This window comes from Lagopus muta, chromosome 3, assembly GCF_023343835.1.
Source record: "Lagopus muta isolate bLagMut1 chromosome 3, bLagMut1 primary, whole genome shotgun sequence".
In the NCBI taxonomy this organism is placed as follows: domain Eukaryota; kingdom Metazoa; phylum Chordata; class Aves; order Galliformes; family Phasianidae; genus Lagopus; species Lagopus muta.
In genome coordinates, this window is record NC_064435.1 from 50,196,696 (window position 1) to 50,213,697 (window position 17,002).

The 17,002-nt window shown below is 43.5% G+C and overlaps 1 protein-coding gene across 11 annotated transcripts in view; it reads left to right on the top strand.

The window, feature by feature from the left end:
• The window catches only part of MTCL1 (microtubule crosslinking factor 1), a 99,541-nt gene that overhangs the window by 38,835 nt on the left and 43,704 nt on the right, over positions 1–17,002 (top strand). For 5 of the 11 annotated variants that reach the window (XM_048938559.1, XM_048938562.1, XM_048938563.1 and 2 more), the window contains exons 4-5: positions 12,341–12,400; positions 14,469–14,546. In XM_048938559.1, the coding sequence (XP_048794516.1) occupies positions 12,341–12,400; positions 14,469–14,546 (138 nt within the window). The remainder of the gene's footprint in view (positions 1–12,340; positions 12,401–14,468; positions 14,547–17,002) is intronic. The other 6 variants (XM_048938567.1, XM_048938568.1, XM_048938569.1 and 3 more) reach the window with 2 other exon arrangements.

The window sequence follows — 17,002 nt, forward strand, 5'->3', positions numbered from 1 at the left end:
TGTGATCTCACAAATAATCTGCTTCTCCCACCCCCAAATGGGGATGATTCCAGGACATTTTTCTTCCTTTTTTTTCCATCTGTCTGGTGACCTTTGTAGCCGAACTCTCAGACTCTGCTGACTGTGCAGCCTCTTCAAGGCTATGCAAGAAAGCCTATTTATTTGAGGGGTTGTTTGAATCATAAATATCCAATTTCAAAGGAAAAGAGAAAAATAAAGCTAGCTTTTCTTCTGTTCTTTACAACTGTACATAAAGACACAAGCATGTATGCACTAGCACTCAAGCATAGTGTGGTGTAAAACTTGCATGGTTTGGACAAATGTGCATCAGCACTGTGGGCTCTGGGCCACTTGGTTGCTGGTTATCCCTCTTTGTTCAGTGCACTGCAATGTGCAGCTAGCACATCATGTGGGAAAGGACAAAGAGACTTCAATGGGGTGTGAAATTTGAGCTGATCTCCTCTCATAACACATTGCCAGATAGGAGAGCAAGAGCAGGAAACAAAACTGCAAACTTAAAAATTGCCAGAGAGCTGAAAATGCCAGGCTATCTCTAATCTGAAACAGCCATCTGACAGGATGCTTTCAGGCTGGTGTCCTAACTAACACCCCAAAACTGCAGGATTTCTGCACTGAGGTTATTCTGATTTCAACTGAAGATGAATGAAATAGTCAAGTAAAAATATAAGATGTAGAGATTATTTGAGAAATTGGAACCCCTTAGGTGACACTATTGCACAGCTGTAGCTGAGATACTGATTCCGAAGGGAACGGGTTGTTTTTCAGATTCTGTTTTCATGATCGGTGTTTGAGAGAAGGAAAAAAAAAAAAAGCTTTTGAATGCAAAGATTTGAATAGAAACATTCAGCCTATAAAAGCCTATATGCATTTGCATTCATTGTTAAAATCCAGCCAAAAGGAAAACACTGCTTCTGCAGATTATTCTCGCATTAGATCCTGTGCAGTTTCTCAGTGTGCAGTGCATCCAGCAGTACTGCTCTGTGCTGGGAATGTTGGTGCAGCTGCGGTGCTGGGGGCAGCCATCCCTTTGTGCTGCCCTGGGGGGATACCTGGCACCCTGTCCAGAGCCTTAGGGAGCAAAGCCCTGGATGTTGTAAGGGCTCTCTGGGCTTGTTATAGAGAATGGTATTTGAAGGAAAAATCTGGGGGAATAGCAGTAGGTTCAGAGTAAAGCTTTTCAAATTGGCTCTCTGAAGTATTTCGTAGAAGAGTGATCAGCTGGTAGCTTGGAGTATTTTCAGACTATTCTTTGCAGTAACTACAAAGTTCTAAAAACCTCCTCTATTCCTTCGGCTCTTACCCAGAGCTCAGCTCTTGAGCTCTTGCCAGCAAGTGTCTTTCCATGCAGGTTCATTGTGCGACCAAACGTTTCAGCCCGGGGTCTTAATGAATGTGTCTGGGATTCCCTGTGAAAACTGAAAAATAGTATATGCGAGTTTGCTGAGAGGCTCCCTGGTTAAATTCCCACTTATTATGAAAAGCAACATTGAAGTCAGAATGCAGAGGAAAGAAAGAAGCGCCTAAAGAGGAGAAAAGCAGGGCCAGAGGAGGGCATGCCATTCAGACAGGCTGTGTGAAATCTGACAGTGTGCATAAATATTGGTCCTGGCCATAATAGGGCTGTGATTCTCCCACTGAACGGAGGCCTTGCGTGACTAACAATGAACCACTTGCATCAGGACGTGCAGCACAGCTTTGCTAAGCCTGAAGAGCTGTGAATATTACAGAGTCAACTTGTTCTGTAGAAATAAAAATTTGGATTTATTGTTACTATTGTCTAAGTCAGAGGTAGTGAGGGTTTTTTTTTTTTGTCTCAGTGTGCAGGGTATTCTAAAATACTTAGTTTTCAAAAAGAATCCTTGATGAATTGTTTCAAATGAATGTAGAGCCTACTTAATTTACAGCACATGCAACTCACTACTGGAATCACAGCAACAAGTGATAGAATGATACAGATATGTAGTGCTGTACAGGACAGAAAACAAGTCATAAATAAAGAATCATAAAGTATTTCAGGTTGGAAGGGACCCATGAGGATCACTGAGTCCAACACAGGACTATCCAAAATTCAAACAATGGGAACACTGTCCGAACAACGTTCCCAGGTTTCTCTATGGAAATGCATTGGAAATTCATCCTTGTTAGATGCACAGTAAAAAGACACAAATGACACCAAACTGGGAAACTGAATGTTGGCCAGAGTGTTTGGTGTGGTCACTAAGAGCTTTTCTGGCATTGCCACTGGTGAGTCCCGAAGCACGTGGGAGTGTGTGTGCTTGGGGCTGGGCAATGCCTGGCTGCTTATCCAGAGCCTGCAATGATTTTGAAGGCAGGTTTGTCCAAGTATGTGTGTGATGCTGTTGCTTTTCACTGCTGCCACTGAACAAGAATGGTACAAGCCAGCTGTCATGTGGCCACATGTTGGCATGTTCTGACTGCCCTGCACAACATACCTGGAGAAGGTCAGATTTGCAAAAGCCACTTTCTTTCAAATGTCACAGCTTGGCCATTGTGAGGCTGCTAATTACACAGCTCTTTGTGAGTGTCATTTAGGGAGCTGTTTGTGCCTCTATTTTAAGCAGTGACACTATGCCACCCTTTGGGATAGGGTAAGGAGCTGCCTTTTCCAGATGGGTGAGGATGCAGAATGAAATGAGTAACCTGCACTGAAATGGTAGAGAGAAACAGTTTTTGTATTTTAACAAAGGAAAATGAAAAGTGAATGTACCACTGTAGTATTTTCTGCCATCTGAGGAAATAATGGTCTAAAAAAACCAGTGGCATTTCTGGCATTCCATCCACTGGGCTGCCATTATTCACTCTAATGCATACACATTATTTGTCATCATTAATCTTCTGCACCCAAGACATCCTATTCTCTGTGAGCTGTCACGTTTCAGGTCAGGAGCTGATCCCCTGATGGGCTCAGACACCCTGCGTCTTGTCACTTTGCTGCTGCCAGCCCAGTACTGCCCAGGGATCTTGGTGAAGGTAAACCTGAGGGAGGAGCAGTGCTGGGGCAGCATCCAGCACAGCATCCCCACAGCAGCACAAAGGCCTGTACCTGGTTCGGGATAAGGGGGAATGTTATCAGGTCCCCCAGAAAGTCTTTTTCTTCAGGGTTGGCAACACAGTCTTCAGCTGGCATACTTGCTGTCACGATGTGTCTTGTTCGCATCCTCTTATTAGGCATCCCTGCTGTCTTGCTTTTAATCACAGCAGCACAGCAGTAGTTGTGGATCAGTGGCAATTAATATCTGTCTGCAGTGTCCACATTGTGCTGTCCAGGCTCCTGAATGCTTCCTTTTCAAAGAAGGTGGCCAGTACCTCATTCTGCCTGAGGCCCTAGTCCAAGATTCACTGGGGTTAATGAAAATGAGGAGGATTTCTGGGGGGAAAAAAAAGTTAAAAAGCAGATGTTGGTGTCATTTTGGCACACTGTAGTCCACAGTAGCATCAGATATTTAGTTACTTATATATTCCTCTTCATTGATGAAATGGGTATATTCTCAGCAAAATCCACATTTTATGGCAGGTATGTGAAGTAGAACGAAAAGGCCATCATTTTATCGCCTTTAAGAGAAAGCTGTCAAAACCAAGTGCTGTTGGTTTTCCTTTATTATCCTAATAATAAAAATACCATGTAAAATATGACTAGTATTTACATACAGTCATTGAAAGGTTAGGAAATGGGAGAAGGGAAGTGTTGTAATACAGTGCTGATGCTGTCACTTGCTGCCTTCTGCCTTGGACCGGGGCTGCTCCTGGCTATGCTGTCTTCCTTGGGATGCTCTGGTGGGTTCTTTGGGTTTCTTCAGCAGGAGAAGCTGATAAAAATTAGCTCCAGTTGTGTGCTGGAGGTAACGTGTCAGATTTCATAAGGAAGTCTGTGTTGTAAGGAGGTGTAGAAGCTAGGCCCCAAGTAGGGTGCAATTAAGAACAAAGTTGAAGCAGCAAATTCCTCGGGCAGGAGCTGTTGCCCCAGAGATCTGCTCTCCACATGCTGGGGAAGAATGGAAGGCTGGGTGTTGAGGGTAGGATGTACAGGATGGGCAGAGGAGCATTATCCTGGGTGTCACGGTGGGAAGTGAGAGAGTGCAAAGAGCTGGCTCTTCCTTCCCAATGTACACTGTAGTGGTGATGCGTTGCATGCCTTTCATTTTGTGCCACAGCACTTGGGGCCAGAGCAACCCTTTGTACCTTTGTATTGCCTCAAATCCTGGTGAGGAGTGGAGGCAAGCCTGTTTGGGCCTCTAAGCTACAGTAATGGCAATGAAGTCCTGGCAGTCATAGCTCCAGGAGCAGGAGTAATAGTTTGGAGTAGCTTAAGTGCCTGCCTAGATCCAAGTGCCCTCAGAAATGCAGTTCACACTGGAATGATTTGCTGGTGATATCTGTAGCCATCTTTATAATTTTTCTGTGCACTTCATGTGTTTAATGCTCTATGTTCCTGCGTGGGCTTCCTACACTTGGAATCATAGAATAACAGAATCATTGGAATCATAGAATCACCAAGGTTGGAAAAGACCTAAAAGATCATCCAGTCCTATTCCCAATTCCCAATAGCTCCCACTAAACCATGTCCCTCAACACAACATCCAGCCTTTCCTTGAACACCCCCAGGCTCGGTGACTCCACCACCTCCCTGGGCAGTCCATTCCAGTGCCTGACCACCCTTTCTGAAAAGTAATACTTCCTCATGTCCAGCCTGAATCTCCCCTGCCGTAGCTTGAAGCCATTCCCTCTGGTCCTATCACTAATGACACAAGAGAAGAGGCCGACCCCCAGCTCACTACAACCTCCCTTCAGGAAGTTATAGAGAGCAATGAGGATTAAGGTTGGAAAAGGCCGCTAAGGTCATTTAGTCCAACCATCAGCCCATCACCTACGCCTACTAACCATGTCCCTCAGTGCCGCATTTACCCTTTGCTTGAACACCTCCAGGGTTGGTGACTCTACCACCTCCCAGGGCAGCCTATGCCAGTACCTCACCACTCTTCCTGAAATTTTCCTTAATATCCAACCTGAACCTCCCCTTGCACAGCACTTCTTTCCAAGTGCATCTTTTTAGTTCATCACATAGATTTTCTCATCTGGTATTTTCAGGGCTGCTCATGGCACAATTATGTAGACTGATTTTCCTAAGGAAATGAGGGTGTCATATTGTCAAATAATTTATTTGCCTACTGGCCATTTCCAGATGAATCCTCAGTAGCCTAGCACTTTTGTCCCATGGTAGTAACTCTAGCTTGAGTTTTAATTGTATAATTGGTGGCCTTGTTCATTGTTTGAGAACTAACTTTATTTGTGCTTGAACTGTGACTCCCATAGCTTGATGGATATGTATGTCTTTGGGGTGACACATCACCTTGTCAGTAAACTGCTATGTGCATTGAGTGATACATAGGAATGTATGTTACAGTTAGCAATTACCTGTGGGTCAAAAAATTTCACCAAGTATCGGAGTGTGAATTTAGCATCTAGATGAAAAATAGAAACCTTCTGTTAGAGTGCAGTGTCCCTAAAATGTTGAAAGAACAAATGAGTGACTGAGGATTACAAAGCCTATCTGGGACATGTTCACTGGAGATCATCTCATTGGCCTTTAATCTCTCTATTTCTTTAGAATTTTGTTTAATACTTAATAGAAACAGCAAGTTGCTCTAATCCAAGGGTGATTGAATATAGTTGTACTTACAGTTGTCTACTCGTGGAGAAAATTTCTTTCCTTCCGCAATGAGATAAACAATCCCATAGTGTCAATAAATTAGTACAGGAAGTGCAGAATGCTGTGCAGCTCTGTGTATTGTTCTCTGCTAAGAGTTCCAAAAATATAACTTTTTTTTTTTTTTTACTTTCTATCCCTGTGCCCTGGGCACTACAGGGATTTCAGAGCTGTGTGTTTTCTCCCCTCCTTGTGCTGTGAATCGCTGCAGTAACCGCCTGACCCAATAAGAACTTGGAGCTTCACTGTGCTCCCCTCCTTTCCTATAGAAGAATGATCTGAGGCACAGCTCTGCTCATTCCACCACTGAGAAACTGCAGTTTGTTTCTCTCAGTGCACTGAGACCTATTTAAAAACTGGGACCATCAGCAACGTATCACTGTATTTAAATTCTGTCAGTCACAGGGAAAGGAAGAGCTCTGTATTCAAGCATTTGGAGAGTAGGTGTCTGTCCCTGTGTGAGTTGTAAGGCATTTCTCAGGGAACACAGGAGTAGAGAGCAGCCCTTCACTTCTTGGCCAGGGACATCTCTTTCTCAGTGTTCTGTGGCTTGTCCTGAACTACAGGCACCAGACTTGCATCACTGTGTATGTTCTTATGGCAGAGAATGAATTATGTGTTAGCAGGCAGCTTTGGGGCAACTATGTTTGCGTGCATGCAGTGCCCAGTGCATACTCTGGGATTATGCCCCAGCTCTTGCATGACCTCTTCCCAAAAGAGGCATGATCTGATGTGGCTCATGGCCCATTTGTGGGATGATCAGTGGCTGTGGTTCAGCTGGCACAGGGGCAGCAGCACATCAGGCAGCAATATCTGTCAGAATTTGGGATCTCACCTTTCTGTCCTGGGATTTCAGTTACTGTGTTAATAACAACTATCACATCACTGTGCTGTAACTGTTCACTAACTGTTCATATAATGATTATCATGTAGCTATCCTACAGGATAAATCAGTCTGGACAGGGCTCTGAGCAACCTGGTGTAGCTGTAGGTGTCCCTATTCATTGCAGAGAAGTTGGAGTAGATGATGTTGAAGGGCCCCTTCCAACTGAAATGATTCTCTCTTCAGACCCCATGGAGCAAATAATAGGGGAAGTAGCCTGTTGTGAGCCAGCCTGGCTGTCTTCCCATGCCCATGTACTACCTGCTCAGCACAGGGCTCCAGGCTGCCAGCAAAATCCTGCTGCTTCTTCCTGATCAATTGTGTCAAATTATCTGTAAGCACCGGTCTGGCTGCTATAGCTGGGGGATCAGTCCGCATGCAGAAGGCACCAGGAATCCGTGGGAGACAACTGATGCTGTGTGCTGGTAAAAGGAGCAAAAGAAAGAGGCTCTTCCAAAGCCCCCTATTCATAAGCTCAGCACAATAGGGGAAACAATGGTTAAGGAAATTTAAGCCGGTGCTGAAAGCTGCTCCGCTTTGCTGCTTTTTTACTCAAGGGATGGCTTTTATTCTGAACTGTAATGCTTATGATATTTCAGACATGGCTTGCTTTGCTAGGTCATGTGAATGATGGATATCACAGTATTTGGAGGTTTCCAGTAAATGAAACACACGTGGGGATGAATGCAGATATAGATCACTTGCGTCAAACCCAGTATTATCACAGCTTGGCGAGATATCCTTTGCAAGGGCCTACAGCAATTGAAAAGTGATTAGGATTTTGTTGTGTTTTCCCATTCCATTAGCCATCCCATAGATAGAAATGAAAGTCCATGTGGAAGATCTGCCACGATATCCTCACTGAGTGACCAGTGTAGTACTGAAGTACAGAAGCAAAACAAAATCTCAGATGTTTTGAGTGTCAGTCCTCTGCACAGTTTCTGTCTTTTATCTACCAAACTGGGCAAGACCAGGGTAGCTCCAAAGCAGTGGGATAGAGGGAAAATCTTGCACCCATGAATGCTGGGGCTGGCAAGTCAGAAACTGCCAAAAAAATGAAGCTGTCTGCAGTGGCCAGAGGAGCTGGATGGGGATTTCTGGAGAAGGGTTTTGTCATCCTTTAGTAACCTTTTCATGTGGTCCAGCACAGTGCCCAAATAACACCAGTGGTACCACCAGTGGTGAGTCATTCCCAAGCAGTGATTAGTGCTGCAGTTAACAAACACTGCTTCACATCACTTGGGAATAAATCCACCTTCTGACTGCCTGTTGGAACTGAAACTGGCTTTTTCTTGATTCACATTCCTGCTGAGCAGCGTTGCCTTCAGCTAGACTTCTGCTGTGGAGTGGTCAGTGCAATGATGGGGTTTTAGAGCCAACCATGTGCTGTGATGCCGAGTGTTTTGCTCATTACTAGACCTGAGGGGGCTCAGCATCTAACCAAAAGTAGCTCTCACTGGGAAATGCCGATGTGCAGCCCTAAAGCTTTTACCTTACAGAAAACAGTCAATTGAAAGCAGCCTGTATAAGCTTCTGGGGCATTTAGAGAAAGTGAGTTTGGTCACTCGTGCAGGTTTTTGGTTGTTTTTTTTTGGGGGGGGGGGTGGGGGGGGGGAGGGGAGGGGTTGTTTTTTTGGTGGGGTTTTTTTTTTTTTTTTTTTTTTTTGAGATCTCACTGGCAGTTATTTCTAATAAATGCAAATGAAATCTGTGATAATCCATTTCAAAGCAATTGGGAGCAAGCCATCGTTGTGCAGAGAACATTATTTATACAACTCATAAACCACCATGATGCCCGTGCATAATTCCTCACATATCACAGTGACAGAAATTGCCTTCAGGGCCAGAATTTCCGAGGCAGCCTCTCTGTTTTTAAGTTGCAGACATTGTCACTTCAGTGGCTGACTACTTGATTTTGCAGGTTCAGTTTGATGCACATACAATAGCATCTGCCTGCTGATGCCAGGCTGCACCCAAAATGCCTCACTCCTTTTAATAGCAGCAAATAAAATGACAGACTGACAGCTCCAAGAAGCTCTTGATTCTCTCTTTTTTCCAAGTCCTTCTTTACTGCCTCCTGTCCACAGCTCTATTCCCAGCCTTCCCAGATCCTGGCTCAGTGTTATAACTCATAGTATATAACATGCAACATTTATGATTTCTGTTAATTCACACCTTATTCCAGTGTCTTGCTGAACCTCTCATTAAAGTCCATTGATTTACTGCTTGCTGTTCCCCACATGGGCAGTTTTTCTCTCCCTTCTTGCTCTCATTGCTCGGTTTGCAACTTTTCCTAGATCTGTGCTGAAAGATGAAAGATGTAAATCATCTCTTCCTGTTCTCTCAGTGCTCCTAGGAGAAGTGCAAATAATTGTATCTCTTCCTGCTTTTAGTACTGCAGTCACTACATCCAATGATCTTATGGGAAAGTTTAACTTCTAAAACACCAGGCAATTTATTAACCCTGTGTATTAAATCTCCTTAGTAGCTGTGAGGTGTGGTGAAAATCAAACTGCAGTGAAACTGTGGTGGCAGAAAATTTCCATTGAGTAACCTCTTTCCTGAGAGGTTATGTTATCCAGATGACTAATAAAGTCTTGTTTAAGAGTGGAATGGAGAAACATTTTGGTAGACAGCCAGTTCTGGTTAGTCTCTTGAGTATAAAAAGTAGTATAGAAATGTTCCTTCCAGTGTTAATTCATATCAGCTTCTATTGCCGATTTCCTGCACTTCAAAGAGAAAGACGCCTTTATTGTACCATTTTAAATCACTTGGGCTCATAGTGTGTTCCACCTATTTCTTTTTTCAGTGGCATCCCCTGCCCTCAGTCCTACAGAAACGTCAGCGCTGTAGGTTGGTGTTGCACGCACGCATGCAGCCAAGATTCACAGCAGCACACTGGAAACCTTTCATTGCTCCCATAAGGGGATTTAGGGGACTTTGGTCTGAGTAGTCCTTCATGGCCATCCCTGTGTTTGTAATCCTGTACTGACAGGTGGGTTTTCTTCCCCCGATAGCCCACAGAGACTCTAATACAAGCTAGAGTTGAGCCCCTGCGTGATGGAAGTACAAAGCACTCTGCCAATCCAGCATTGATCAGAAGGTTTTCATGCAAATCCAGCAGATTGGTGTGAAAATGCTGGAGGCGAGGTCCTGTCTATGGCATAATGTTAAAAGCTTGTTACTCTGGATCTGTGAAATCCATTTTGTTCAGTGAAGAGTGAAGCTCCCAAGGCCAGGTTGCTACCTGCATGTTTCTTATCATGTGATCCAATTCTCCTACCTATATTTTACTTCCCTTCCCTTTACTTTCCATGCATTACTCCTTACAACCAAGCAGTGGGTCCATCACTGCCCGCTGTATACCACAACCCATCCAGCTTCTCAGGTGGATGTATCCAACCATGGCTCTTTGCTTTGGTCGGAGCAGGATGTTTCTAGTATCGAGCACAAGGTTTTGCATCTCCAGTATTGTTGGTTCTTGTGAACAGAGGCTTCTGCACAAACTCCTTTCTGACTCCAAGAACTTACAAAATGAATGAGCAACCAGACAGCATCCTCTTGCTTGCTGCTTATGCTACTCTTGCCTGAAGTCGCAAAGAGCAAAGGTTATGAGAGTAGGGCTGCCCCCATGGCTCTTCAGCCACACTGACCAGCCCCACTGACCTGGGGGCTGGGGCAGGCACAGTGGCTGGCAGCTGCTTGCAGTTACATCTCTGTTTCCAGAATAATGCCACACTGAAAATAGAAAAAGGGAAAGCAGTAACTGTTTATCCTGGCTAAGCTTGTGTAGCAGGTTTTCATATGTTTGTAGTGTTTAATGTCTTTTTTTCCTTAAACTGTTTCAGTATCTACCAAAAAAAAAAAAAAAAAAAAAAAAAAGAACATTTCTCTAACACAGCTTCATTAGTTATAGGACTTCCTGAGATTAAAGTAGAGAGCAGATTAGCAAAACCAAACTGTAATATGTCTTGGGCATATGGTGCTGCATATGAATGAGTGTTAACTACTTAACTGTGTATAACAAAGAGCAGAAGGAGAGATTTGTCTTAGCGTGCCATAATTATAATTTGTAGTAGCTGCGTAGCTTAACAGTCAGAAGCCACAAAGCCACGGAAAGCTTTTGCTTGTATTTGCACGGTGTGTATCCCCAAGCTCACACCGTGTTCTCAGTCAGCTGGTGACAGGAGTAAAATGGACCTTAACTAATTAGCAGGATGCCTCTCCCTCTTCCTTATCCCTCTTTGTTGAGCTTGTGTTTTGCAGACCTTGTACTGAGCCTAGCTGAGCTCCGGAATCATAGAATTACAGAATATCTGGGGTTGGAAGGGACCTCAAAACCCACCCAGTCCCACCCTGTGCCATGGGCAGGGCTGCCCCCCAGCAGCTCAAGCTGCCCAGGGCCCCCATCGAACCTGGCCTTGAATGCCTCCAGGGATGGGGCACAACAGCTTCTTTAGGCAGCCCATTTGAAGTTTGCATCCTCACTTATGCACCTGTAAACTTCAAATACACCCCAAAAATGTGCAGTCCCGCCCTGGGTTAACATTGGGTATGGAGTTGGGTATTCTGCCCCTTGGATACAGGAGCTGCACTGGTGCAAGCAAGCTCATGACAGCCAAAGGTTTGCATCAGCGTTGCCCCTTGTAGAGTGAAGTAGTCAGTGGAAGAGGACACAGTGTTGGGCTGATTGTTAGGAAGCATCATCCTTCAAGCCTTCTCTACTTTTATTGACTGAAAGAATCCTATTTTCTCTTGAGCTGTGTCAAAGCTTGCTGTGCTGCTTCTTGGAGGGACAAGCAAGCAGAGCACTTTCTGATCGCGAAGGTGTTACAAGCTACTGAAGGCCATGTTAGAGGCATAGGCTGCTATGAAGGGATCTTGAAGTACCTGAAGGGGAGCACTGCAAGCCAAAGAGCCCCGTATTTGCATCTCCTGTGTGCATGGAGCAGTTTCTAGAGAAGCTGAAACTCTGGGTGCCAGCAGAGTGGTGTAGCCAGCTTTGAATCAGGCAAGTCTGCGGTTTCCAGGTTGCTGCTTTCTTACCTAACATCTATTGTACTACTGTGACACTAACATACTTCAACCAACAAAAGTCAAATTTTTGAGGTTTCTAAATAAATCTGTCTTTTAAAGCAGTTTGAACTTGGTGCTGAAACATAAGGTTGGCAGGGTTGGTGAAACACTAGGCTGAGCTTCATCTACTCCTCCTGAGAATAGCTGTGCTTTAGAGGTGAGAGGTTTCATGAGCAACATTATGCCATATAGCTTAAATGTGCTTGACTTTCCATTTTTCTGTTTTGCTTTCCTCTGAGGTTTCCACAATGTGTTTCACATCCACTGTGAGTAACATTCTTGGACTTCTGCCCTGGATTAATCAAACATAAATCATTGCTTCATACCAAAAGAAAGTTTTGCCAAAAATTGTGGTGGTCCAGAGGAGAAGAAAAAGAGGTTTTCTCACCTGTGAACTTTTAACTGATTTTATTTCTTTCTTTTTTGTGTGTGTGAGTGAAATATTGTGCATTAGAAAACCCACTGACAAGGCCCTGATAATTTTGTTTTCTTAGTGATTAATACCAAAAATTAAACCCCCACTGCTCGGGAGAATATCCCTGCTTTCCCTTTATTTAATTTTATGATGGTGGGCTCTGCCAAACTTGCAGACTCAGTGCTTGGCTTATCAATAACCCAGCAATCTTCTGTTTCAGAGTTCCCTGAAGAGAAGAGGCAGCAGAGAAATGCACAAAGAAAAAAAACCATTTACCCAGGTAAGGTTTTTGAGAATGTGCAATCTGGATCTAAATCACATGATAGAACTCAACATGTCTTTTTATGGCTGTTGACAGGGCCATCAGACGCATTAACTAGAGTGCAATTAGGACTTAATCTATTGAGACTTCCCAGAGAAGCAATTTAGGACAGGAGTATGATCCCGAAACCATGCAGCGTTCTGGTTTGCTGTACATTCATCAGCAGAGCCAGGCTGAAGGTTTCCTACAGGAAGAGAAAATCACCTTGCCTCACATAGTAATTGGATCGCAGCTTAGGGAACGGCTAAATTTATACATGGTGGCAAAGTCATTGCACTAAGGAGTGGCTTGGCAGACAGCACGGTCCTCAGATGGCAGCAACTGTTCAATTTTACTGCTTCCCCTAGCTCAGGTAAAGGGCAGAGCCTGAGTTGGACCCTTTATCTGCATCCGGACACTGTTTTTTTTTTTGTTGTCCCCTGGGCTGGTCCTCCTCAGGGCTGTGTTTCCTTTGTTTTTTGTGCTGACAGTGGGAGTTGAAGCCTTTCCCAGCAGCCATACGGTTACTGTTTATAGATAGAGGGATGCGGATAGCATTTCCCCTAGCTGCAGAGGGAGCCAAGAGTGGCATCATTATCTTCACTAGAGAAAGGTTGAGCCTCCCCTGCTGCCCCTTTGGCAGGCTCAGTGCACACAACCGAGACGTATGGTTTTCCTTGGAGCCGATGGAGCCTTAAAATCCCATTGATTTGTAATAATAGCTGTAATAAATTAGAACATGCTGCACTTGAAATGGGCTCCATGTGCAGCTGAAGGGGTGTGGTGGGCAGTCCGGGAACTGTAGTCTCTGCCTGTAGGGTACAGCAGAGCTAGCATCCCTGTGGAGTGTGTACAAGTATAGCTTAATTGAACCTTAAAATGGGGCACGGGCTTTATTCCTACATCTCCTGTTACAGGGAGTTAAGTCATCAGTGAGATCAGAAGAAATTTGTTTTCCTGCAAATGTAAGATACATGTACATATATGTGTGCGCACATGGAAATTACAAATGAAGGCACAGTTGAGTCATTTGGGGTATGTGGGAGGCACTGTCCTTCCTTCCCTCTCTCATTCCTGGAAATACAGAAAAATGCAGAGAGAATGAATTCATGTGCTTGCTTCCTCTGCCCAAATCCAGACACTGGAGCTCAGGAGTTTGCCTCTGAAAGCCTTTTAAAGGGCTTCACAAAATTAATGGAGTAACCCAGAGTCAGCTCTCCACCACGAGAATATGATTCCAGAAACCACCCAGGGAAAAAGACTTTACACTGTATACATGTGTGTGTACACCATGCAAGCAAAGGATTTGTATTTGAAAATGAGAACCACTGTGATAGCACTGTACAAAGTAGCCACTTTTTTTCTTCCAAGTAATTCTTTAGGGCAAGAAAGATGGAGAAAGAATCTTATATAGTGACATGCTTTATCCAGTCAGGGCATGTCCTAGCAGTCTCCCAGCTCTAGGGCATTACCCAGAGCTGTCTGCGAACCTGGGTATTGGTTCAGAGGAATGTGCTGTTTGAAACAAGAGCACACCACACCAAGTGCCCAACCTGGTCCAACAGCCTCTGGGTCCTGGGGCATGGCTTATAGGGGTAAGTGCAGACACAGCCAGGCAAGTTCGTAGCACTACTCTTCAAGGGTAGCCACCCTAAATAGCTAAAATAGTTTCACACACCTAAACTGAGATACCTCAGGCTGGACACAAAACAGCTTTGGAGTTGAAGGCTTGGCTTACTTAAGCCTGCATTATGAACCTTTTTGTCTTTCTCTTTGTCCCTACTACATATTTAGTGACTGAAAAGTGGCCACAGACTTAGACTGTGTAAATTTGTGCACCTGCATACCTACAGATATGTATAACGTAGAGCAGATATGGCTATTACTTACTGGGAGCTCATCATAAAAATGAGTGGCAACATCACGTCCACATCAGGGCACAGCTGAAATACATGTTAAACTGATTGTCTAGAAGTCATGTAAAAGCAGAGTTGTTAGTCGTGCTTACCTGCCTCTAGCAGTACTGAAGAAAAAAGTTTTTATTCAGCAGAATTGCAAAGTGGAGCTTCCTGGGAAGTACCAGGCACCAGGCAAAACACAGAGAAAAGTGGTTCTCCAGCGCAAGGTAGGAGTCTGGTGCTCACCAGGTGCTTGGGTGCTGGTTATACCGCCCTGTCGTCGGATCCACAACCCCGACATGCTTCCCCATCTTCTGCCTGGCAGCTCCTGTGAGCCGGTGGTGGTAGAGGAGATGGTGTTGGTCTCTATCTATCTTTGTGTCTTCTTGCCAGAAAAGAAATATCATGTTTGGGAGTTTTTGATCAGCTCCTTGTACTCATCACATCATTTACATTGCATAATGAATTTAAGTTCCTTTTTTTCATTTGAGTTTCATTTCTTTATCTCCATGCTCTCCATTTGCCTAAATTAGACTGCAGACTCTTTAGGGGCACATCTGGGCTTTCTCCTTTTGACTTATTTTTTTTTCATTAGCATCTCTCTGTAGTGCTGTAAAGAGGTGTGGTTCAATAGCATGCAAATATGCACTATCAGCAATCATCAATTCCCGTTTATCCTTGATAATCCCTAAAACCAGTGATGAGCACCATTAATGACTCTACATTTTTGCATTGTCATTTGTCTTTTTTTTTTTTTTTTTTTAAAGCAGTCTGCCCTACATTTTTTAGGAAAGTGTCCACATGCTGGATGTGAAATACAGAAATACATTCAGGCTGAGCCATAGCCCAGCTTTCAACCCTTGGGACTTAAACTTCTTGTTCCTCCAGAACAATGGAAAGACTATATTCTCTTTCTTTTTATATTTTTTTAATTATATTTTTGGCTTTCGTTGTATTTGTTTTTAACTTGTAACAAACAGTAATTTCTGTGATTTGGCCTTACCGTGGTTTGCCTTGCATTTCAAAACTCTACCTGCCTGTGTGGGTGACTTGCCCTCTTGCTCCTTCCACTTGGTTTCAACTGATCAAGAAATTGCTGATATTTCTGTACACAAAGTTTCAGAGGGACAGATGCATGAAGGTTGGGATCCTACCCTTCTGGCATGTTTAGATCTCGCTGATAATCTCTCCTGGCCATTCTTTTCTTTTGGGAGAAAAAAAAAAAAAAGCTGTCTGGGGAATGGGATTTTCAGTAGTCACATTCCCTGGTTGGGAAGCATGGATGATCTAAAGCTTTCTCACCTTTTGAGATGGGATCCATATTTAGTAGGCGAGATTAACATCCATCAGCTCTGTTGTTCAGTGTGAGGCTTGTGTTTGTTTAATGAAAAATATATTGTTTGTTTCATCTCTTTCAAAAAAAAATACAAATGTGGTATTTATCTTTTTCTATAGACAAAACCTAGCAATTAAATAACGTCATTAGAAGAATACTTATAACTGTTTTTGTCCTGCTGCAATAACATGCTACCTCCATGAAAGCCTTGAGTTTGAGCTGTGTTGCAGTGATGGGCCTGATCCCAGATCCACTGAAGCTCTTCCCTTTGCATCAAAAGCTTCAGAATGCACAGTGCGTTGTGTCAAGTATGAGGCAGTGAGTGCTATTGGTACTGCTTGCAATCAATCCAACCAGCTGCTGGAGGAGCTGCCTGTACCCCTCAGAGCCCTGGGTAGGATGTGCACATGGACTGCTCATCACCTTGGGCATCATTGCAGCTGCTATAGGCAGTCGCTCTGCCTACTAGGCTCCTGCAGCCAAAGTTGGACAGCAAGCATGGAGAAGGACACTGAATCACAGAGTGAGGAAAATGCCAGATATAATTATTTCCAAGCTTTTAACAGACAAGTAAGGAAATATTTGAGAGATGTTTACAGCAGTGCTCTGTATGTACTTTTCCTTGTAATCTTTTATGGGATACTTAATTTGCAATTCAGATTCATCAAGAGGAAAGCAGTTTGCACATATGTGTCAGCATGGCAAGGAGATGTGTATATGCGAAAAGAGAGAATGGGGAAAAAAAACATCTCCTGGACTCTACTTGTAGTTGGTTATATGTATCTTGCCTTCATTCATATAGAACTCACATTACTAGTGCCAGAAAGTGGCCAGAAACACAACCAGAGTTTTAGCTAGTCAGCTGATGTCAGCTTTCTGATAAGCAGACTTCGGCTTATCACAGAAAACCACACACGAATAGGAACTTTGACTGTTGCTTAACCATATGATGGAATTAGCATATAAGTTGGGTTTGTTGTTTTTTTTTTTCCCCACTATTTAGTATTCTAAAATCACATGAAGCTTGAAGCAAAATCAGTAGGAAATATGATGAATTTAGAAATATGCAATTGATTACTTCTGTGTCTGTATTAACAGACACAGTATGAACAGCTAAAATTACAACATAATTCGTAATTAGTATATATTTAAATAGGATGAGGAGAAATTAATTGAGGTAACATAAAAGACACCATTACCAATGTGCAAAGACTGTGTACTTTAGAAATTAAATTATTTCCTCAGATTGCTGAGCCATAATTAGTTTTGTTATTTTTTGCTTCTAATAGGCTGATCTGGGTGAACAATTAACATCAGTCTTGTAATCTTCTGGATTTGGTTGCCATT